The sequence below is a fragment of the Mytilus californianus genome, unplaced genomic scaffold (genome assembly GCF_021869535.1).
Source record: "Mytilus californianus isolate M0D057914Y unplaced genomic scaffold, xbMytCali1.0.p SCAF_12, whole genome shotgun sequence".
In the NCBI taxonomy this organism is placed as follows: Eukaryota; Metazoa; Mollusca; class Bivalvia; order Mytilida; family Mytilidae; genus Mytilus; species Mytilus californianus.
This window is the reverse complement of record NW_026262604.1, coordinates 50,572,755-50,598,429: the sequence shown is the minus strand read 5'-3', so window position 1 is coordinate 50,598,429 and position 25,675 is coordinate 50,572,755. Positions and strand designations below refer to the sequence as shown.

The window sequence follows — 25,675 nt, the reverse complement described above, 5'->3', positions numbered from 1 at the left end:
GGCTCTTGAGAGCCTCTTGATTTCCTAGCAAGCAATTTTCATACAAAGTGTCATTGCTTTAATATTTTCTCCATTATAGTACCTAAGATGCTATTAATAGTCATAATTCTTGTTGATAGACTTTATTTTCTAAAACTGTTCGTAAAAACCGTTCTCATGGGCGTAGAAAAATTCGCACCGAACCAACCATACAAATATTTCGAACCTAATTTCTATTTCAAAAAACAACGGCAGACATTATCTGTTAACCAAGCTTTGTTCTTTTAATACCTGTAAACAAATTACATAAAATTTTAGAGGATTGCAACACAATTCCATATTGCAGTCCTAAGTATGAAATTGTTCAAATTATTATGGCATATTGTTATTCTAAACTGTTTCCCAAAATTGATCACCCTGAAGATCATAAAAAACATTTTATTAAAATCAAGTATGTCAATAAAGGTTTTGATTTTGTAAATATTGCCAGTATTTTTAATGATCATTCTGTTAAAGAACAAATTCCTGGATATTTTGATAATACTGAACTCCCTCTTATTTGTTATGTTTACAAAAAATCTACTCGGAATATGTGTTTAATTATAACCAAGTGTGTAAAGATGTAAATATCAGTGACAATACACCTACATCATGTAATTGCAGTAATTCCGAATACATTTATGGCCCTAGTTCCCATGTTATAACAGGAGACCTTAACATCGTTCCTGACAGAGAGTTGAAATCATTCCTCAGTAAAGGACCTAAATATCGTCCCCCATCAATTATTAATTGGAATGAGTGTCATAATATCATCCACGACTCACTCCGTACTTACTGTTTGAAATGGATAAAACGAGAAAAAGCTGACAAGAAATCTTTGGACTCTTTTTATGCCCCGCCGTAGCGGTAGGGGCATTAAGTTTTACCCTTGTCCGTCTCAATGTACGTACGTCTGTCCGTCCGTACGCCCCATAATTGGTTTCCGTTCTCTAACTTGAGTTTGCCTCAACCAAATGTTATGAAACTTATACACAATGCTTATTACAACAAAACACAGATCAAGATTGAATTTTGGTGGCGTCACTTTAACCGCTCTAGAGTAATGCCCCTTTATAAATGGAAAAATTGCAAAATTTTTAGTTTCCGTTCTCTAACTTAAGTTTGCCTCAACCAAATGTTATGAAACTTATACACAATGCTTATTTCACAAAACACAGATCAAGTATGAATTTTGGTGGTGTCACTTTAACCGTTCTAGAGTTATGCCTCTTTATAAATGAAAAAATTGCAAAATATTTAGTTTCCGTTCTCTAACTTAAGTTTGCCTCAACAAAATGTTATGAAACTTATACAAAATGTTTATAACCACAAAACACAGATCAAGTTTGAATTTTGGTGGTGTCACTTTAACCGTTCTAGAGTTATGCCCCTTTATAAATGGAAAAATTGCAAAATTGTTATTTTCTTCTAAATATCAAGTAATTTTAAAAATTGGAGTTATCTTCCTTTGTCCATGATTATAGTTGAATCAACTACAATCAATGCTTTATACAATGCAAGGTTTAATTTTGATTTCCACTGCTAAAACACAGTTTAATTTGGGTAGTGTCACTTTAACCGTTATTGAGTTATGCCCCTTTATAAATCGAAAGATTGCAAAATTTTTAGTTTCCATTCTGTAACTTAAGTTTGCCCCAACCAAACATTATGAAACCTATACACAATATTCATTACCACAAAACTAAGATCAAAGACAAATTTTTTGTTTCTGTTTTCTAACTTTAGTTTGCCTCAACTAAATGTTATGAAACTTATACACAATGCTTATTACTACATAATACAGATAAAGTACGAAATTTGGTGGCAATACTTTTACCATTCTTGAGTTATGTCCCTTTATAAATGTAAAAATTGCTGAATTTTTCGTTTCCGTTCTCTAACTTTAGTTTGTCTCAACCAAATGTTATAAAACTTATACACAACTGTTCCAGAGTTATGCGTGTTTACAAATAGAAAAATTGCTGAATTTTTAGTTTCTGTTCTCTAAAGTTAGCCTCAACCAAATGTTATGAGACTTACACACAATGCTTATTACCACAAAATTTTTGGGTAGCGTCACTTTTACCGTTCTTCAGTTATGTCCCTTTATAACTATATGATATGCAAGCGGGGGCATCATCTGTGTCCACATGTGGACACTATCCACATTTATTTTAATTCAGTAATGAACATAGTTGATATATGCATACAACATTTTAAAGAACATTTTACCCTTAACAACAACCATAAAAACCCTATTTCTCGTATCAAACATAAACTAAAAGAACTCGCCAAGGAATTCGTTTTTGTCCCGGTTGATAAGGCTGCTAATAATATCATTATTGTTTGACGTAAATTTTACATTGAGGTTCTGCAAAAGGAAATCACGAATTCACCAACATTCCAACTAACTCCATTTTCGGGAAAACGACATCTGTAACAAACATAAAATTTTAGCTACTTCTTTACAAGCAGAACCAAATACAATGAAAGTTCCAACTATGTACTGGCTTCCGAAGCTACACAAAACACCTTACAAATATAGATTTATTTCGTCTTCAAGCCATTGTTCCACTACTAAATTGTCTATTCTACTTACTAGTACACTTGGTACAATCAAAACCCTAACTATAAATTATTCAAATAAGGCCTTTGAAAATAGTGGAATTAATTACTTTTGGAGTGTCAAAAATTCGTTGGCAGTACTGGATCAATTACATGCTTATATTGGTGATTTTGAATCTGTTCAAAGTTTTGATTTTTCTACCCTATATACCACTTTGTCTCATGTTCTTATTAAGAAAAAATTTACACACCTAATTAAATGGGCATTTAAAAAGTCAGAATGCGAATACATATGTTCAAACTCTTTTAGGTCAATTTTTAGTAGCAACAAACAAAAGAACTATGTCAATTGGACATGCTTTGATACTATAACTGCCCTTGAATTATTATTAGATAACATTTTTGTTCGCTTTGGAGATTCCGTATATCGTCATGTTATCCGAATTCCAATGGGGACTAACTGTGCACCACTTATTGCGGACCTGTTTCTGTATTGTTATGAGTTACAATTTATGACTAAAATCTCAAAGACCCATCGAAACAACATCTGATACAAAAATTTAACAATACTTTTAGATATTTGGATGATATATTGGCTCTCAATAATGACGACTTCAGTATGTATACTAAATAAATTTATCCTGTTGAACTAACTTTAAATAAAGCTAATACTAATAATGACCACTGTCCTTTCCTCGATCTTGATATCTATATCATTAACGGGAAACTCAATACCAAAATTTATGATAAAAGAGATGATTTTTCATTTCCTATCGTTAACTATCCATTTTTAGATGGTGACGTTCCCTTGTCACCATCTTATGGTGTTTATATATCTCAACTTGTAAGATTTGCTCGTGTATGTAACAACGTATTAGATTTTAGCGAGAGAAATTTGTGTATTACTGAAAAATTATTACACCAGGGTTTTCAATATCACAAACTAGTCAAAACATTTACTAAATTTTATCATCGGTACAAGGACATCACTCGTAAATATAATTCAACATGCAGACATCTTATACGTTTAGGTATTTCACATCCAATTTTTTATGGTAATATTCTTTACAAAGCACAACAATGTCTGCATTCACCTCAAAAGCTAACAAAACCTTTAAACAGACTTATTAAGAAGGGATATAGCTACGATACTGTTGTCAGGTCATCAAAGATTGCATATTTTGGCTTTAATATTGATTCACTTATAGGGTCTTTGCATCGGAAATAAACACATTTATTCTAAAACCAGTGGTTGGCATGATACGGGTTATGTTCTTCTCATATATTTTATGATGGTGTAATACTAAACCCCTAATGGGAGGGATTGTACTTGATATTCATATGATGAAGACATAATTTTTCAATCAGTTTATTTGAGGTCTGGAGCTGGCATGTTAGTAGCTGCTAGTAGTCCTTTGTTAATTTATGCGTCATTGTCATTTTGTTTAATTTCTTTTGTTACCTTTTCTGACATCGGACTCAGACTTCTTTTGAACTGACTTTTACTGTGCGTATTGTTGTGTTTGTTTTTTCTACATTGGCTAGAGGTATAGGGGAGGGTTGAGATCTCAAAAAACAAGTTTAACCTGCCGCATTTTTTGCGCCTGTCCCAAGTCAGGAGCCTCTGGCCTTTGTTACTCTTTTTTTAATTTTAGTTTCTTGTGTATATTTCGGAGTTTAGTATGACATCCATTATCACTGAACTAGTATACATTTTTGTTTAGGGGCCAGCTAAAGCCCGCCTCTGGGTGCGGGTGTTTCTTGCTGCATTGAAGACCCATTGGTGGCCTTTGGCTGTTGTCTGCTCTTTGGTCGGGTTGTTGTCTCTTTGACACATTACCCATTTCCATTTTGAATTTTATTTGAAAAGTTAATGATTTGTTCTTGAATCTTTATCTTGATTAAATATTACTGTGATGACAAAAATCATAACAATTAGTTGTTCTTAAATAAAATGTGTTTCCATTCTCAATTTTATCAAGATATTTATCAAAATATGTTTAAATATCAGTTATCTTGTTAATTTTATATATTTTTTCTAATGTTTATATATCTTATCTTGTTTTTCAACTTGGAAATGAACAGATCATGTATCTGTTGAGAAGACAATTTTGATATTGAAAACTCTGTTATATCGGTTCTGGAACTATTAATTATAAATAAACTTTGAATATAAAATATTTTATATCAAAGAAGTGAGCGTAACGCTTTAAACTTGAATGAAACAAAAGAATATAAGAGGTAACGTATCTGTTCATGGCATGCAACGAATACGTTACCGTATGAAACAAATACGTTACTTAATGTTAGCACCCTGAATTACAATACTTAACATTATTTTTATCCTGTAGGTACAAAATTCAAATGTCTAATTATTATCTATGTGTTAAATTATCTTAATTAAAATATTAGCAAAAAATAAATTAAAATATCCAGTTAAAATCAGTACAATTATCAAATTTGAAGTTGTCCTTCATTATGTCTTCACAAATTGCAGCTCACAACTTGTTGTACTGATGATATTACTCATTGTTCATTAAAAAAAACAAAAATGTATTAAGGCAGATACCTCATATGTCTGAATTCCGAAATGATATCGATATTTCGTCGGTAATCGAAACATAGTAACGTATCTGTTGGTACCATATCTGTGTAACAAATTATTCTTGGTTCATTATTTCTCATATGTTTCTAATAACAGGACATTTTTCACTGAAAGGAATATCAAATATGTAAAAACATATGTATGCAGTTAAATAGATCCCGTGCAAGTGGTTAATGTTTTTGCAAATGATTTAATAGTAACGTATCTGTTTAAAATTAACGTACATTTCCTAGTTTTGAAGCTTATCAATTTTCTAAACCATTATAGATACACATCATATAATTTTGTTTTGGTTATAAATATGGACTAACACTTCAAAAGCAACATAATTATTCTTTCAATTAAATTGACCTTTAGATAAATGTAGAGTCTTATTAAAAGTTGGTAACATATTTTGTCAAAGAAATAGTGACATATATTCTCAAAACTGTGTTGGTTTTATTGTCGAGCCTGCGACTTTTGTCGCAGAAAGCTCGACATAGGGATAGTGATCCGGCGGTGGCGGCGTTAGCTAACTTCTTAAAAGCTATATATTTTAGAAGCTAGAAGACATGGATGCTTCATACTTTGTATATAGATGCCTTATGTTACGAAGTTTCCGTCTGTCATATGTCCATTGTCCTTGACCTCATTTTCATGGTTCAGTGACTACTTGAAAAAAAAGTCAACATTTTTTGTAATGTTAATTTCTTTCTTATTATGAGTAATAGGATAACTATATTTAGTATGTGTGTACCTTGCAAGGTCCTCATGCCCGTCAGACAATTTTTATTTGACCTCGACCTCATTTCATGGATCAGTGAACAAGGTTAAGTTTTCGTGGTCAAGTCCATATATCAGATACTATAAGCAGTAGGTCTACTATATTTGGTATATGGAATGATTGTAAGGTGTACATGTCCAACTGGTAGGTGTCATCTGACCTTGACCTCATTTTCATGGTTCAGTGGTCAAAGTGAAGTTTTTGAGTTTTGGTCTTTTTTTCTAATACTATATGCAATAGGTCAACTATAAATGGTGTATGGAAATATTTTATGATGTACATGTCAGTCTCACAGGTTTTATTTGACCTTGACCTCATTTTCACGGTTCATTTCTCAGTTTTAAGTTTTTGTGTTTTGGTCTGTTTTTCTTCAACTATAAGCAATAGATCAACTATATTTGATGCATGGAAGGATTGTAAGGTGTATATGTCTGTCTGGCAGTTTCATCTGATCTTGACCTCATTTTCATGGTTCATTGGTCAATGCTAAGTTTTCATGGTTAAGTGTGTTTCTTAGATACTTAAGCAATAGGTCAACTATATTTAATGCCTAAATTGATTGTAAGGTGTACATGTCTGTCTGGCATGGTTCATCTGACCTTAACCTCATTTTCATGGTTCATTGGTCAATGTTAAGTTTTCTTGTTTAAGACTGTTTCTTAGAAACAATAAGCAATAGGTCAACTATGTTTGGTTTATTGAATGATTGTAAGGTGTACATGTATTTCTCGTTTGGTTTATCTGACCTTGACCTCATTTTCTTGGATCATGTTAAGTTTATGTGTTACTTGTAGTAAAGCTTTGTATCTAGGACTATCAACATAAAATCAATGGTTAGTAAAGAAGGCGAGACATTTCAGCGTGTGCACTCTTGTTTTATGACATTTAACTACTTAAAACGGCATACATTTTTAATGGCTAAATGGTGATAGATCGGAAAAGGCAACATTATTACATGTTTTGCAAGCTTCTTAAGTCGACTTCTCAACAGAAAAAATATCTATGCCATCAGGGACATTTGTTTTATGCAAAATAATACGTTTTAGTAGTAGGCTGGAGTAATTTTGATACTCTACTACGTAGCAATTGTGGTAGTTTTAGCTAGATATCTTCCTGGATTTTCAAAAACATACTCTTTTAGACATTTTAAAGCAGATAAGGCTTCAAATATCTACAGGGACAACAAATCATGTATTGGACCCGATTTCCTGAGAATGAGTGATTAATCTAATTATGTAAATCCTGATAAGATAGAAACTAATTTATTTGCAGTCTTCAGACCTCTACTGTAAAAAATAATCTTTCAGAATTCGATTTTTCATTGGAGAAATCATTTTCTTCTTAGCAAACAAGTGCATTTTTAAAATAATTTTAGTAAAAAATATGGAAAGAATTTTTTTAAGGCAGCAACATTGTTTTTATAATTTTTTCTTTAAAAAAGAATGGAAGGAATAACAATCAAATCCTGTACGAAATCCTTGTATTGCTCACTCTCAATGTCCTGTTATTGGCAGGTGGTCAAATTTCAGTTTTAAGGATGTTTGCTCCTCTTATGTTTGAAGTTTTGCCAGATTTTCGGAATCCTCTGATTTTATCCATGTATTGCCATTAAAAAAATTTGCCCACTTACCCCTACTTTTCTTTTCATAATTTTATTACATATAGGTTAAAAAGCCATATTTGAAAATCTTATAACATCCTTGTTATTTTTTCATAGTTTTTGAAACAAAAAAGCGGCCAATGTTAAAAGTATGAAAAATCTAGAGAGAATCATTTCCTGCCAAATTTTCAATGGCTTATATCTCGAAAACAAGCACACGTACCCATAATTTTTTTCTGCTTTTGTAGTTCCTTTTTTTATATTCTATCATTTTAGAACAGTCCGACTCTATAAAAAATCTTGTTATTTTGAAACAGAGTAGCAAACATCCTTAAAAGAAATTCCACAGAAAAGAATGCTCATATTTAATATAAAAATATAAATATTTTACAGCCCTTCCATCTCTAAACAAAGAATCTACTGTTAAACATGCTGAGATCAAGGTTACAGAAGAATTGATTATTACTGATATCAGAGAGAAAGAGATTGGAGATACAGTGGACAGGGAGATGGAGTCGGTAACATTAACCATTCATACAGCTGATACAATGATAGGTGTAAGTAATGCTGTACAGACAGTTGTTGTATTTGAACAGAATTTAACATAAAACTAGACTAAATGTAACACTGGGTAATCTGTAAACCTATCTATACTTAACACTGTGTTAACAACAAACCTAACACTGTGTAACCTGTAAACCTATCTATACTTAACACTGTGTTAACAACAAACCTAACACTGTGTAACCTGTAAACCTATCTATACTTAACACTGTGTTAACAACAAACCTGTCTCTTCTGAACCCTTAACATTATTTAACTGTAATTCTGTCTTAACTGAACCCTTGGTGAACTGTAAAACCTGTCAAAATAGAACACAGCTGTAACCTGTATCAAAAGAATACACCTGTCTAAACAGAACACAGTAACTTATAAACCGGTTAAAACCTAACACTGTGACCTATACTGTCACATATAGTAGTGATAGTTGATGTATAGTTTTCTCATTGGCAATACTGTGTGAACAGCAAACATGTCTAATGAGACTCTTGTAACAACAATGCATATCTGTGTTTATTACAGGAAATTATAGGCAAGACAAATAGTAAGGACTTGAAAGATAAGGATAATATACTTGACTCTTGTGCTGACCTTATACATGTAAGTTTTTGTTCAGTAAAAAAGTTAATTTACATTTTATGTATTATCTGTGTCATTAAGTTTATGTTTAATGTTGTTTTCCATTGAATTGTATGCACATCAAGTTGGAACACTTGTACCAATGCTCATTATGATTTTATAATATATTCAGAATTGTGGTTTTTACAAAGATTTCATAGTTTACTGATAATAAGGTTAAAGTTTTGGTTTAAGATAAGTTAAATTATATGTATTGAAGGTTTTTGAAACATATTTTTAACAAAAGCTATGTTCACATCAACTTGAAACTTAGAAACCTTGTATGCCTCATTATAGTATGGGTGTTTTAAGGTATATGCCACATAAGGAATTTGACCACTATTTCATGGTTCACTGAACATAGAAATGAGATTTATTAAGCTGTGCATGTTGTCATATTCTTGTTAGTAAGTTTGATGAGAGCAAATGATAAAACCATGAAATATGGTACTTTTCTAAAAACAAATATAGCTCTCCAACTATTTAAATTATGCGACCAATACAAATACTAGAATCCAGTCATAACAGTCTGTAAAATCTTTTTTACCATGATACAAGATTTAAAAGTTCTTTTTGAATAACCTGTTTAATATTTGTACATGTTGTACATGTGAAAGTTTTTACAGACAAATGTTTTAATTGTAGGCAATTAAAATATTAATGGAGAAAACAAGAGATTTAGAAAGAGAAATAGTGGCACAGGGCAGGGTGAGCATTTTACATAGTAATTGAAACTAATTAAAACATTAAAAGGAAAAAATTTGGATTTAATAGACGTTCAGTTCTGAAACTGTCTGCTTTTCCAGGTTCAATATAGTTTTACATACACAAAAGGTCAGAAATCTATGCAGTATCAGGATCAAAACAACAGTGTCTATTTACAGGTTATGTCACCTTGGAGGGTCAAAATAGTAAATTTTTGTTCATATTTGAAGTGGTTACCTCATTTGAATCATATTGTTTGCTCTATTTGCCTGTGTACAAATGTCTCTATGATATTTTCTATTACAGGCAAAATCTTCCAAAAATGAATTCTATAAGAACAGTCATAGATGGACGGAACGATTGTTATCCATAACTAGATCTGTTGGCTTAGGTGTCACAGCATTGATGTAAGTAAATTGAAAACAAATGGTTACTGTGCTATTTTCACTAGTAGAAAATAATATGAATATAAATTATTGAAAATATTTAAAACTTGGATCTTCCATTATATTATATAAATACATCAAGAAAGTAAGAAAATCCTGAAAATAAATTGACTGAATTCGACCAGAAAGGGCTAAACAGGAAAAGAAGTATCTGTGAAAATTGATCTTTATGTAAAATATAAAGACTATAGAAACCCCAAATAGGCATGCAATCATTGATCAAATATCAGCGGAAAACTCATATTAATTATCGTCATAAAACTACTGTTCAAAGTCACTTGATTTAAATTTATGTGGGGAGTATCAGTAATCTGAATAAGGTACAATGTTATACTACATAGGAAAAATTGCAACATATGTTTTCATATGTTTAACATATGTTTTTCATATGTTTAACATATAAACATAACATATGTTTTTCATATGTTTAACATATGTTTTTCATATGTTTGAAAACATATGTAAACATATGTTTAGGCCCGACATGAAAACATATAACATATGAAAAACATATGGAAAACATATGAAAAACATATGTTTTTAAAATCATATGAAAAACATATGTTGCAATTTTTCCTGTGTAGTATTGAAGGGGAGATAACGCACTGTCATGACAATGTTTATTTACAGTGAAGCTGTAGACAAACTAGTAAGTGGAGAGGGGAATTCTTGGAAGCTTATTGCCTCTTCTAAGGAGATAGCACTATGCACAGCTCAGCTGGTGGTAGCATTAGAGGTCAAGTTAGAAAGACGAAGTAAAAAACGGGAATCATTATCAGAGGCATCCAATAGGGTTATTCAGAATGTTGAAATAATTGTTGGCTTAGCGCAGGAATGTTCAAAGGATTTTGGAGAACAAGGTAAATATTCTATATGTTTTGAGACGAATGATGTCTATAAATTTAATTTTTTCTGGAATTTTTATAGTTTTGTCAAAAAAAGTATTGGTTATAATAAAGCAGCTGAATTGAAATTAAAAAGCAAATTGGATATTATGAATAATTTATATTTTTACATTTTGTTCAGTAATAGGAATTATCTTTACTACGGGGACAATTTGAAAATTTGGAACTACTAAACAAACCACTTAAAATGATGTCAGTGGTAACTTTTTTTAAGGATGATTTTCTATTTAACAGTTTGGAGTATGAGACAAATACTGTAAACCAACTTATTTTCGCAAGCGATTTATTTTCGCAACTTTCGCGAGTAGAAAAAAAACGCGAATATAAATCGTCGCAAATATGTAAAACTTGAATCTTTCCTTATTAAACTAAATCAATAAATTAGAAAATCGCGAAGTGTACTAGAAAGGGTAAATCGCTAAATAAAGTATCCACGAAAATAAGTTGGTTTACAGTATATAGTTTGTAACATATTAGAGATGATACATGATCTTATCTTAATTAAGGACAGCAGAAGTGAAACATAGCGATCGTAAAAAAATAGCATTTTAATATTAGATATTCTTTGTTTTTGGCAGTCAACATTTAACGAGGGGCGTAAAGGGGGGGTATCTGCACGGAAGAACGCGAAATAAAATTGCCATTTCACGATGAACGAACAATTAAAAATTTCTTGGACGTTTATCTTTTTACCGATTTCACGAAACACGGTGAATAACAAACCTTTTTCACAGCTGCACATGAAATAAAAATGGCAAAACACGTTGCACGAAAATAACTCTTTACCACCCTATTTATCATTTACACTAGCAGCAGCAATCACAGGATTGACACAGTCTTTTGCTAAACCATTTAAATTTTTTTTTTATTTATATTTATACTGTAACAGTTAATTTATATTGATGTTTTTTCAGATATTCCATTACCAGGGATTAGTGGCATAAATACCAGTATAAAAGATATGACAAGGAAAACACATTTCAGAACTTATTTCAATCCAGAACAATTAAGATTATTGAAGTCTATTTTCGTTCTTATAACATTTCCCAATACAGATACAGTGATAGAGATAGCAAAACAAACTGGGTTAAGGAAAGAGGTTGTACAAAGTTGGTTCAGAAATGCCAGAGCTAGAAGTAGGAGGCTAAATTGGACAAATGACCAGCAAGTTGGTGAGTCTTGATATTAGCTGTATAAGAGAAAAGACTTATGCATTTTCCATACTTTGTTAATCCCCTCAAAAACATTTTGTCAGTTTTATAAGAATAGAAAAATTGTGAGAAAAAAAGCTAACACATTCATAACCCTCATATCCTAAATACATCATAGCATTCATATATCATCCTTATATTTAGAAATCTCCTAAGGGCTATTCCATTTAAAAGGATGGGAAGGGGGGGGGGGGGGGGGGGACTTTTGAAATATCCTTACAACCAACTACCATTTTTTGAGATAATTTTGCATAATGGTAATAGACGCATATTTAAAAAGACCCATGACCAACATTCAATAATTACATATTCCTTCCTACCCCCCACATTTTATTGAAATAGCCCTAATAAAATGTTTCCAGTGTAAAGAGAAGAATCAAAGAATCTTTATTTCAACAGCTTCGAGACAGTGTTCTACCTGGCACATTTGAGCAAGTTAATTTTATATTTTATTGGTAAATTTGAATAGAAATTCTAAGAATTTTTTACACTTTGATAATTTTTTTATCCTAAATTCCAAAACGAGAAAAAGCACATGAGCAAAAAAGTTTCAAGAAAGACAGTAAATTTACAGACATATGAAAAAGAAGACCAAATGACACTGAAATTAACAGATATAGGTCACTGTACGGCCTTCAACAATTAGCAAAGCCCATACCACATAGTCAGCTATAAAAGGCCTTGAAAGGACAAATGTAAAAACAATTCAAATGAGAAAACTAATGGCTTAATTTATGTACAAAATTATGAAAAAAAAAAAATATGTAAACTGTATATTTGGGATTTTTTGTAGATCAGGAAAACTCTGCTGTAGATGAAGAAGAACATTATATTGATGAACACGATGTTGATAAGGAAGAAAATATTCTGAATGAGCGAAGTTGTGATATATCTTCTGATAGTCCCATTGTAAGTATTTAATTTTAGAGATCATGAAATTTACTGAGATTTCACAATTGCTGGTGTGAATTAATAAAATATGGAACAAAATCACGGTGTGAGACAATTAAGTTGTTATAAAATACCCCTCCCTCTGAAAAGAAAAATATTGATATTTTTAAATGGTCCTAACCCACTTTCCCCAAACCCCAAAAGATGTATCAAAATCAGCAAACGACATTACAAATGAACTGTAATTGAAGTCTTGACTTTTTCCCTGCATAAAAGTAAATATCACAGATATGATTTTTCAGACTATTACAAATGAACCCGATGAAGCAGAAACACGGACCCCAGAGCTAATTACCGTGTCAACAGATGACAAAGATAGTTCTCCAAGCAGTGTGACAATGTTCATACAGACTTCACAGTCAGAGACTGGCACAGATGACACAGTATCAAGTTCAGATGCTGTTGTAGAGATAAAACATGAAGTGAAAGATGACGTTAATATAATAAAAAGGTTTGGTACTTTAATTCAAGATAGTTTTTGTTTTCCAATGTCTGATTTTCATTTTCATTGTATTTGCCAAATTAGCCTCTGTGCCAAACTAGGAGGAGACACAGATCAATCTATGTTACAAGATATACAACTCTTTTAATCTCTAAATTGAAACTAAAAATATTTTGGAACTCGCCTATTTGCTATTTTTGAACTGGCACTGGTAATGATGGGGAAAATGTTTAAAATATTAAAAACAAGACAACATTAATAAAAAGAAATCTAAATCTTGGATTTTAATAGCATATATCATCCAACTGATTTTCAAAAACTTTTTTATTTTTCGCAGCTTTCAACAGTAGAAAAAAAAAGCATATATAAAATGTCATGAATATGTCAACTTTGACATTCTCTAAAAGAAATACATCAATTATATCAGAAAACTGCTGATTCAACATTGTCCAATATGATAAGTTTTTTTTACAATACATTAATTGTACCTATAAAACTTTTTAGATTTCCATGTGTAAATTTTGACTTATTTTGTAGCCATCAATCACCAGATAACAGTCAGAAGAATGAAAGTCAACCAACCACAATGTTTTATGATAACCACCTATATGAAAGTGAGTATAAATCTAGGCAAGACTTATTCTTTCTTTGTGAAACTCCATAAATGAATAATTACATTCTGTGCTTTGAAAACTTCATAATTTTAATGTTGGGGCCTTTTATAGATGACTATACGGTATGGGATTTTTTTATTGTTAAAAGCGGTATTGGTTTTTCTCCTTGTTGAAGGCAGTATGGTTGCCTTTGATTGCTCACATCTACTTTATTTGAACTTTGATGGATAGAACTCTCGTTGGCAATAATACCACATTTCCTTATATCATGTATATATTATTACAGTCAAATTTTATTAAATTATGTCTACTGGAAACTCATTACAAGATTTGATAATATTGTGTCTTCAGGTTACATAATAAAAGAATTATTTAATTTTGTCTTTTGGAAACTCCTTTTTAAAAATTTAGATATTGAAATGGTAGACAACTGACCTAAGACAAATTCAGATCTAAGCTTTAGACATTGAAAAAAGGTAGATGACTGATTCAGCGCAAATTTGTCAGGCTTGAATCTATTGTAAATACACAAATTATTGCGTGCATTTATTAATGCAATTTTGAAATGACAGACCAAATGTAAGAAAAGTTATTGTGATTTTCGGAAAAGTTGTATTCAAATATATGTGTCAGGTTAAAGAAAGCAAGTTCTAATCACTGCATACTCACCCAGTCACATTATTTACAATAATAAAAACATCGCAATTTTTTCTGCATTTACAGTATGACTAATGTATGACTTTGTTATATTGTATTATTTTTTGCATAAATTCTTTTTACAATCTTTCAAATTAAAAAAAAGGAATGGTAAAATAAATTTATTATTTAGAGTTTGAACATTTCTGTTACAGAAAGCAAAGACATTACAAAAGTACAAAAATGCTAAGATTATTTTCTTCTTTTCAGTAATTCCAAAGAAAAAGAAGAAAAGTTACAAAAGAAAGGTCCGTCCACCATATACATATGCATCATTAGTGAGACAGGTAATTATTGATTTTGAATTCCCTAAGAGGGTTAATTGAGGGATGGAAGGACCTTTTAAGGATGTCAGAAAAGGACTTTATTTTTTTATGGAATTCAGGATTTACATTTATCGGGACTCATGAATTTATAATGAATTATTTTCTGGGATCTGGAAAGAAAAGATTTTATTCCTCTTTGGGATATTTGATTTAGTGTTTATTTATCCAGGAATTCGGATGAAGAATGCACTTTTAATTTAAGGCACTTTTGTTTCATTATTAATAAAAAATTATACTCCATGTTGCTAATAAATAACATCTTTTCAACTATCCAAGTAAATATTTATTTATTTCATTAAAGTGACATTATAAGTAAGATTTTGCAGATTTAATACAGAAAATATTGACTAATTTCATGAATTGTTTGCTTTAATTAACAGCTCAAGCATCACTAAAATTATATTTCTGCAAATATCTTTATTAACCACAAGCCTCACAGCAAAGCTAGTAAAATGCTGTAAACCCAGTAAAATTTCCCTCAAAAGAGGCCTCACAAGCCATATATTTAAAGCAGTTTTAGGAAAGACTGATTTTTGGGCTTGGATGTCATAATTTTTTTCTTGAAGACTTTAGATTGAGTGTCTTTAAGGAATGACTGTAATATATTTTCTGTCTATGAAGAAATAACATGAAAAATGTGGTGCACACTAAATAACGCGCGTAGCAGGTTATTTTAAAGTGTGCACAACATTTTTTATGTTGTTTCGATAGACAGAAAATATATTTTCAACTGGAGTAAATCATAAAAAAACGTTGATGACGGTTGATGACGTCACGGTCATACCACACAGTCAGCTATAAAAGGCCCCAAAATGACAATGTAAAACAATTCAAACGAGAAAACTAACGGCCTAATTTATGTACAAAAAATGAACGAATATTAAATATGTAACACATAAACAAACGACAACCACTGAACTACAGGCTCCTGACTTGGGACAGGCACATACATACAGAATGTGGCGGGGTTAAACATTTTTGCGGGATCCCAAATTCAGCCAATCAGAAGACGCGTTACATCCAAAATTAAATTATTAATTCATGGTTTCTCCATACCCAAAAATATGAAAATTAATAGTCAATAAACATTCACGAACCCACAAAAAATCATCAGCCCTGGTAAATATCTATGAAATATTTGCTGCTGGACATTTCAATCAAATAAAGTATGTTTACTTGAAAATAAAATTCAGTTGTAATGTTATGAAATAATTCTGATGTTTCAGGCTATTGTAGAATCTCCAAAGAGACAAATGTCAACAAGTGACATATATGTATGGACACTGAATACATTCCAACATTATAAACAAGAGGCTGACATTTTAACAATGAAGGTAAGCCTGTCCTACTCTTTCAATGGTGGAAAGTTGGGAACCAGATTGTAGCCCTTGGTTAAACATGATGGTCTTTGTCTATACTTTTCACAGAGTTTTTACCTGCCCTGATCAACCTAGAAGTGCCAAATGTGCAACAGGATCTGCTTAACTCACTGGAGCCCATGAGATCGCCCTTGGTTTTTGATGGGTTTTATGTTGCTTAGTCTTTAATTTTCTATTTTGTGTTTTGTAGAAAGATGTTTGTCTTTTCATTTTTTTTAAATCAGTAAAATCCATGCTAAGTAGAAATTTACAGTTAGGCAGTCCATGATGCAAAAACAAGAAGTATTTTCCGGTTGGAGTGTTATCTTAATCCATTGCTTCTTGAGGAATGAGTGTCACACTCAAAACCGATTCTTATTCTCTAAAATTCAGTTATTACATCATAGCACTTCCAAAAATTAGTAATTAAGAATTGTGTTGACAACATTACATCCCCAAAACATTATTGAAAATGAGTGTGTGTGTGTGTGGGTTTGATTTTTCGTTTGCTTGTTGTTATTTATAGGGTGGTTGGCTATTAGTATAATACAAAAATCCTGATATAATACTATGTTTCTGTTTCTGTTTTATAGAATAACATCAGACATACTCTGACTGCTCACAATTGTTTTGTGCGACTTCCAAGTGACAGTTCATCACTAGGAGTATGGTCTGTTGATGATGAATTGTTTGACAAAATGAAAAAACCTCATAGAAGACTGGATGCGTAAGTAATAAGCATTTGTATTGGTACCCTACAATTACAGGCTGTTTTTTTATGTAGATTATCATAGAGCAGTAAGAATTCAATTATAAATCGTATTATGATAAATGATGAAGTAAATAAAGGCAATAGTAGTATACCACTGTTCAATAGTCATTAATCAATTTTACTGAAACAAATCAGGGTCACAAACTAAAACTGAGGGAAACACAACCCCCCTTCCCCCCCAAAAAAAACCAAAAAAAATTTTAAGATGTCAACAATAGGTAACACATTTATTACAGAAAATAATTTCATCATTGCATGTTTATTTCAAGACAGAGTTAGATGTATTCAAGACCAATTACATTGTGACTGACATATTGAGATTTTTATATATATATGATTTTCTGTGAAAAAATGCTTGATGCAAAGTCTAATTGATTTTTCTTCTAATCTTTATTTGACAGAGATGAAGTTTTTTTATATACAAGAACAGAACCAATAGAAACTTCTGAATTAAACACTTCTACAAACCATACCTCATTTGAACTTGCTGTGATGAACAGTGGTGTAGAACTAAATGAACCTTTTGTATTAAACACTGCTGAAGAACCAACCTTGCTGGAACCTTCTGTATTAAACACTACTGTTAAACAGACCTCATTGGAACCAACTATTTTAAATGCTTCTATTGAACCAACCTCGTTGAAACAGTTTAACACTGCCGCAGACCCAAAAACGGATATCACCTCCGCTTCACAAAAAGAAAACAACTTGGAACAAAGAAGGTCAGTCTAATATTTTTAAGTTTTGAATTTTTGAATTAATCCCCACCAGGTAAAAACATAACTGCCATTAGACTACAGTTTTATGTATTCTTTACAGAAAATGACAGACCAGTTCTTCAACTGCATAAAATCAAATGAAAAATCACTTATTGAACTAATATTGTTTTATTTAGACTATTTCCACAATTTACTGCATTATGAAGATGAAGTTGTCTTCAGATTTATTGATCCACATGGGGACATGTCAATGTTAAGAATCATTATCTACCAATGTCCATATAGCATTATTTAAATCTCATGCAACATTACAGTACAAATTCCTTAATTATATATTAAATGTATGTATCTTTATTCTTTAAATTTGATAAATAATCCCACATGATAATATTAAATCCCATTTATATATTCACATTTTCGTGATGATTTATATTAACCTTTTTTTTTTCTCTTTTCACAAAAAATAAATCGCTTGTGAAGATTAGTTGGTTTACAGTATTTTTTTTTTACAAACAATAAGTAATACATACTAAACAGCTGCAAATGTTTGCACCTGTCCTAAGTCAGGAATCTGATTACAGTAGTTGTCGTCTGTTTATGTAGTTCATACGTGTTTCTCGTTTCTTGTTTTTATATAGATTAGACCGTTGGTTTTTCCGTTTGAATGGTTTTACACTAGTAGTTTTTTAGGGCCCTTTATAGCTTGCTGTTCGGTGTGAGCCAAGGCTCTGTGTTGAAGACCGTACTTTGACCTATAATGGTTTAATTTTATAAATTTTGACTTGGATGGAGAGTTGTCTCATTGGCACTCATACCACATCTTCTTATATCTATAAACACACAATGTTTGTATTTTAGGTTGGTTGACCTAATGTCCTGGAATGATTCAATACCAAGTATGGGAAAGTCACAACAACTTAAGTATGTAAAGAATAAGTTTGGCAGAGCAAGTTTGGTCCTTGGAGGTTACCGTTACAGTGCCAAGACCAAACGAAATAATAGAATTTACTGGCGATGTGCAGTACCATCCTGTAGAGCAACGGTGAACACACATGAGGGTCATTTGGTCAAGGTCGGCACACCACATGACCATCCAGCCTACCAGACAGGGTGGTTTAAAATGTAACTATGCAATGTTTTGTTACTTAATTTTAAATATTTAATGTGAATTCAGACATTAATGTGTAATAGTTTTACATTAGTATTGTTTACTTTGTAATAGTTTTACTATGTATTAGTTTTTACTTTGTAATAGTTTTACCATGCAATAGTTTATCATTGTAATAGTTTTACATTATAATAAGTTTTATTATATTGAATAGTTTTTTTTACATTGTAATCCTTTTTTTTTACATTAGAGAATTGAAAATAAATTTTTTCATTACTTGTATTTTTCAGCAATGAACCACCAGCACAGTGCCAAGACAGTCAGCCTTGTGAAATTGAATCTTTGTCAGAAGAATTGGAATCCCCAGGGGGCCAAGATGAAAGTGTTCTACTTCACTTGGAATGTGAGGAAGTGTTTTCATTAGACAGTGATGACGAGCAAGGTATAAAAGACATATCATTACGAATTTGATGTTTTCTCCTTTTAAAACAAAATGAAACAAAAATGTGGTAGATTTGTATCCCTTGTATAGCAACATGTTTTAAGAAAGAAAAACTATATCATTTGTATATAACCAGGAATTATTTTAAACTTTTTTTTTAGCAAATTTAGTGAAAATCATTACTTTTACAGTAACTTAGAGGCAATATAAGAATAAGGAGAATTGGTATTGTTGTCACCATAACAACTGTTCATTAGAACCAAAGGACAAATATGTATAAATGACAGATCACCATACTTACTAAAATAGTGAGGCAATGTATAGTAAGCTATAAAAGGCCCAAGTATGACAAAATGTGAAACCAATGAAAACCAACAGCCTAATTTATATACTGCATCTAACAAAAGATGGCCATCTTTATAGTTATAACATATTTTTATGTTTTTTTTTTATCAACATTGCATACAGGTGAGACATATTTCTGTGTCAACAGTTTATGTATTTCTGCAGGATTTTTGGGCTAATTTTATAAACTGATGTCCAAACCTCTGGATATTCTGGGGTTTTAAACCCTTTAAAAAAATAACTAAAACCAATTTAAAATATAACTTTGCCTCAAAGTTGCAAATTGTATCTGATCTAGCAATCCTATTCAACATGGCATATGTATCTGTAACTGTTGAATCTGTGTTTTTGGTTTCGTCTAAGATGCATTGATGGATTGGACTAAAACAGATTTGTCATACAAATTTAACTTTTGACTGTCAGATCATATAACATGATTCAAGGCTCTCATGATTTTTTTTTAAAATGGCCTGTACCAAGTCAAGAATTTAACAGGCAATTGTTCTACAATCACAAATTTCTGTTTCAGATCAATTGGAACATACACATTCGAACTGTGATGACAACAGCATTAATAATCACAGGAATAGTACATCATCTATATCACATGACAAGAAACAAGAAGTGGGTGTGGACAACTCAATATCTAGATCACTTGACCTTGGCAACTCAACATCTGGATTACATGACCTTGACAACTCAACATCTGGATCACATGACCTTGACAACTCACCATCATCCAGATTATATAACAAAAACCTAAAAGGGAATTTACCAAGACTGGTTACTGACATGGACAACTCATCATCGACATCACATGACATACCACTTGACTTAAAAAACTCATCACCATCCAGATCATGTGACTTGGACAACTTTGAGTCATCTGGATCAAATGACAATACTTCAGGGGTAAGTTATCACTTGATCACATGAATATCTCATCATCTTTAAATAAAATCACATGACAGATGTATAATAATAAGAAACTAGCACGAAAGATTTGATACTTACATTATTATACCCCCGCTTAAAAAGTAGGGGTATACTGTTTTACCTCAGTCTGTCCTCCCATCTGTCAGTCAGTCAGTCCATTCGTCCCATGAATATGTTTCGCTTCATTTATCTCAGGAACTACATCATAAGGTTTTCTGAAATTTGGTTTCAGAGTTTATGTGATTCAGCTTAACCGTGTGATGCGTTTTCAGATTCATCACTCAACAACTTCCTGTTTACTGAACACTTACATTTTAGTGGGGGTATCATCAGTGAGCAGTAGCTCACAGTTTCACTTGTTTATTCAGCATCTTAATCACAAAACCAATGACTTGGGGGTGGGGGGGGGGGGAGGGGAGGGTGGTAGGTGGGGGTGTAATCATGTTAAAACACTGTGAATAACAGCCAGGCTGGAATTGAGCTTTCTTAAATCCTATGAATTTTTATCAACAAAAGACATATATGCTAAATATTTTAGAATGACAAATAGTTTGTTTTACTTATTATAAAAGTAAAATGTTCAGATTTTTATCATACCAAAATGGCAAAGTTCTGTAAGGGCTATTCCATTAAAATGCATGTGGGAGGATAGGAATGGAAGTTTAATTATTGAATGTGGGTCATGGGTCTTTTTTCAGTATGCGTCTATTACCAATATGCAAAAAAATCTAAAAAATCGTTCTTGGTTGTAGGGATATTTTGAACATCCCTTCCTACCCTCCCACATACATTTTAATGGCATAAATAAGCACTAATTATAATCAGGGTTTAAGATGTTTTGTTAAGACTGCAAGGATACACACATTATCAGAATTAAGGTCCTACAAAAAAAATTATTTTACATTAATTTCAAGTAACCTTTCTTAATATTCTATTGAACAGCTATGTTGCACATATAAGCTTTTACACCTTGTATTTCTAGCATTGTCAGCCCAATATTCATTGTTTTTTTTTAGTTACTGGAATCACATGGAATGGAAGAAGAATTCTACTCTTCAGTGGAAGAGGGACACATATTTGCAGGTATATTATCAAGACATTTCGGGGTCTGTTATAGCTGACTATGCGGTATGAGTTTTGCTCATTGTTGAAGGCCATACAGTGACCTATAGTTATTTGGACTCTTGTGAAGAGTTGTCTCATTTGCAATCACACACACTTTTTTTTATAATACTGGATCAGGATCTCCATCAATGCATGCAATTGAAAATTTTCTTTGTACAATGAATGTTGTAAAATTTCAAGCAACCAGCAAACAGGATGTGGCTGCACAGTACAGTAGATGGAAAAATGCTTGCAAGCTACAACTCCAAATTTTCAAGCTGAAGACCAAACATAAAATCATTCTCTTCCATAGAACCAAAGAAAACTTTGAGTAAAGTTTCTACTTAATGTCTTTTGGATGGATGGTATGACAGAATAAACACAGGTTATGGTAATAAACACATGTTACTGTAACCGATAGCAGCAGCAGAGATGACACATACTATAATTATCTACTGCAAATTCAGAAATTATTGCGATGTGTTTATTATTGTGAAAAATATGACAGGGTTATAATCCCAATAATTTAAACTCACATTTTGAAATTTTTTATATGAATTAACAATCTTTCTCAATATTGCAAAAATTAAAATCGCATTTTAGTCTAAATGGACAAAATGGCAATAATAAATGCATGCAATAATTTCTGAATTTACAGTATTTCTTTTAGGGATCCATTTATCTTAATGCAACTTATAACCCAAGGGTTGTCTGGGATAAAGAAATATGGCCATGCACCCCTGACTTCTCCTGTTCCAGAAGTATGAATACGGTTGGTTAGTGCTGAGTTTAACATATGTTTTGTTTGTGGATCCCTCCTCACAGATTGTCATAAGCAGTCTGACTAAAACATGATGTTATATAATGCTAGAATATAAGAATTCACAGGATGTTAGACATCAAGTATTAATGACTAGATAGGAATAGTGTAAATTCAGAAATTATTGCGATGTTTCTATATTGCAAAAAATCGACGGGGTTTAATCACAATAATTTAAACTCACATTTTGAAAAATTTTATATGAATTAAACAGGATTTTTCTCAATTTCACAAAAATTAAAATCGCATTTTAGTCGTAATAGATGAAATCCCAATAATAAATGCACGCAATAATTTCTGAATTTACAGTACATGTATTTGGTTGATGAGGGGCAATGATAAGAAATTGTAGAAAAAAATTACCCAAACTTCATGAAGTTTTATACAACATAAATTTGAAAAGCATTACATTATATATAAACACCTGTAAGTTTTGATATCAACAATTTTTTTCTTTTTTTAGTAAGGAAACCAAGAAGAGTTTACATAAGGAGACCCCCTCAGCCATTTACATATGCCTCTTTGATACGAAAGGTAAGTAGTCCAACTATTGTATCACTAGCCTGTCAACACTAAGGTTATGAGTTGAACCTCGCATATGGCAGGTGCACTTTACTCCTATCTATATTGACTAGGACCTAAAAAAGGCCGGTGGTTCTCTCTGGGAACTCCAACTTTCTCCAACCAATAAATATTGACCACCATGACAATGGTGCTAAAAGTGACGTTAAGCATCAACAATCAATTAATTTCAATTGTTTGTGAGCTCAACTGTTTATTGTTGAAATAAATTAAAAAAATTTCACAAGTGGGGCGATTTGGCATTCACGTCACAGAAATACTGATACTCACTTCTTGCTTTATTCATACAAAAAGAAAACTACAAAAACATGTTTATCTAGCTTAGGTTTTCATAGCAATTGATTGTATTTATAAGAAGGGCAGGAACATAGATTTACAACGGGATTTCATCTTTTTCCATAAATGGGGCGAGTTGGCATTACTAATTTATAAATTCATCGTGGTTTATCTTTTTGTCATGAGTGGGGAGAGTTGGCAGACCTTATTTGAGCGGGATTTTAACCCTTTTACCTAAGTGGGGCAATTATCCAACCTATTTTCAATGGGATTTTACCCTTTTTCATAGGTGGGGCGAGTTGGTAAACAAGAGTGGGGCGAGTTGGTAAACAAGAGTGGGGCGATTTTTTAGAAAGTGGGGTGAGTTGGTGAAAAAGTGGGGCGATTTGCCAGTGGGGCGATTTGTCATGGATTGACTTTCTCTAAGTCACAATGCTTGTGTTATTACATCACAGTAAACACTGATTGTTCAATGATGTCAAATACATTGACCTGGTGTTAACGATTGTAAATCATTCACAAAAAACAACTTAAGATTCATATATTTGCTAAATGTTATCCAAAATGAATTACATGTGTCTAAAACATCTAAAAAAAACTTGATATTTTATTAAAGGGAGGTAACAAACAATTTTAATTAAAGGGAGGTAATAATTTTATATTTCAGGCTATGTGTCTATCACCTACTGTTTCGAGAAATAGTCATTTGACAATATAACAAATCAAATGAAATATATGGGGAGTTCCTCGGGTCACCCCACCCCCTCCTGTTTGAGAACTTGGAAATGGTCGAGATCCCCATCCCTAAACCATATATATTCATGTATGGGACAATAAAACAAATCAAATGAAATATAGGGGTGTCCATGGGGACACCCCACCCCCTCTTGTTTGAGAACTTGTAAATAGTCAAGATCCCCACCCCTAAACCATATATATTCATGTATGGGACAATATAACAAATCAAATGAAATATTTGGGGAGTCCCTGGGGTCACCCCACCCCCTCCTGTTTGAGAACTTGGAAATGGTCGAGATCCCCACCCCTAAACCCTTTTTCATAAGTGGGGCGAGTTGGTAAACAAGAGTGGGGCGATTTTTTAGAAAGTGGGGTGAGTTGGTGAAAAAGTGGGGCTATTAGGTGTGGGGCGATTTGCCAGTGGAGCGATTTGTCATGGATTGACTTTCTCTAAGTCACAATGCTTGTGTTATTACATCACAGTAAGCACTGATTGTTCAATGATGTCAAATACATTGATCTGGTGTTAACAATTGTAAATCATTCACAAAAAACAACTTAAGATTCATATATTTGCCAAATATTATCCAAAATGAATTACGTGTCTCAAAACATCTAAAAAAACTTTATATTTTATTAAAGGGAGGTAACAAACAATTTTAATTAAAGGGAGGTAATAATTTTTATATTTCAGGCTATTGTAGAATCTCCTTACCAAAACTTATCTTTAAGTGAAATCTATCAATGGTTACACAATGCTTATTCATATAAACAGACAGATGATATCACCACAATGAAGGTAAGTACTAAATGTTTCTTCTATCAATCAAAGTTTATCTAAATACCAGACAACAATCATGTACCAAAATACATTCACAACACTATCAGCCTATTTAAGATGTCAGTTCTCTGTTAGATTTGGAAGTCAAGATTCTATCAGATAAATGATAGGCAGTTGTTTTCTATTAGATTTGGGAATGAGATTTTATCAATCTGAATATAAATAGTTATTCCATATTAAATTTGAAATTCAAAATGATTTTATTAGTTCAAATTGTGTTATTATAAGAATAAGAAGATGTGGAATGATTGCCAATGAGACAATTTGTCTCTAAGATCAAATGATCTAAAGGTTAGCAATATATGAATAAATCAACAAATATTCTGTAAGGTTTTTCATAACTGATTTATTAAAATAACATAAGTAGTTTATACTGGGACTATTATTCTAATGGGACTGGAAACTGATCGGTCTGTTGAGATTTCATTGGCCCGATAGCGGATTATTGATTTTTTGTTTTGATTGACAGCTTATCGTGTCACGTAGTAAATTAGCATTCGGTACATGAATGTAAACAATAGATTTCGGCAAACAAGTCAGCATATATAGAGTACTGTTAAAATTGGTGGATTTGAAATAAAAAAATAATTATTGAATTAATTAGTTTA

General features: G+C 31.8%; 1 protein-coding gene across 1 annotated transcript in view; it reads left to right on the top strand.

Annotated features, from left to right (window-relative positions):
• LOC127721113 (uncharacterized) overlaps window positions 1-25,675 on the top strand; it is a 194,367-nt gene that overhangs the window by 24,765 nt on the left and 143,927 nt on the right. The window contains exons 13-31 of the mRNA XM_052227789.1: window positions 7,945-8,108; window positions 8,635-8,712; window positions 9,376-9,438; window positions 9,742-9,842; window positions 10,512-10,741; window positions 11,701-11,958; window positions 12,791-12,906; window positions 13,191-13,399; window positions 13,928-14,004; window positions 14,911-14,987; window positions 16,253-16,360; window positions 16,978-17,111; window positions 17,558-17,878; window positions 18,734-18,997; window positions 19,274-19,425; window positions 20,300-20,682; window positions 21,723-21,789; window positions 23,094-23,164; window positions 24,921-25,025. Coding sequence (XP_052083749.1) covers window positions 7,945-8,108; window positions 8,635-8,712; window positions 9,376-9,438; window positions 9,742-9,842; window positions 10,512-10,741; window positions 11,701-11,958; window positions 12,791-12,906; window positions 13,191-13,399; window positions 13,928-14,004; window positions 14,911-14,987; window positions 16,253-16,360; window positions 16,978-17,111; window positions 17,558-17,878; window positions 18,734-18,997; window positions 19,274-19,425; window positions 20,300-20,682; window positions 21,723-21,789; window positions 23,094-23,164; window positions 24,921-25,025 — 2,978 coding nt within the window. The remainder of the gene's footprint in view (window positions 1-7,944; window positions 8,109-8,634; window positions 8,713-9,375; window positions 9,439-9,741; window positions 9,843-10,511; window positions 10,742-11,700; window positions 11,959-12,790; window positions 12,907-13,190; window positions 13,400-13,927; window positions 14,005-14,910; window positions 14,988-16,252; window positions 16,361-16,977; window positions 17,112-17,557; window positions 17,879-18,733; window positions 18,998-19,273; window positions 19,426-20,299; window positions 20,683-21,722; window positions 21,790-23,093; window positions 23,165-24,920; window positions 25,026-25,675) is intronic.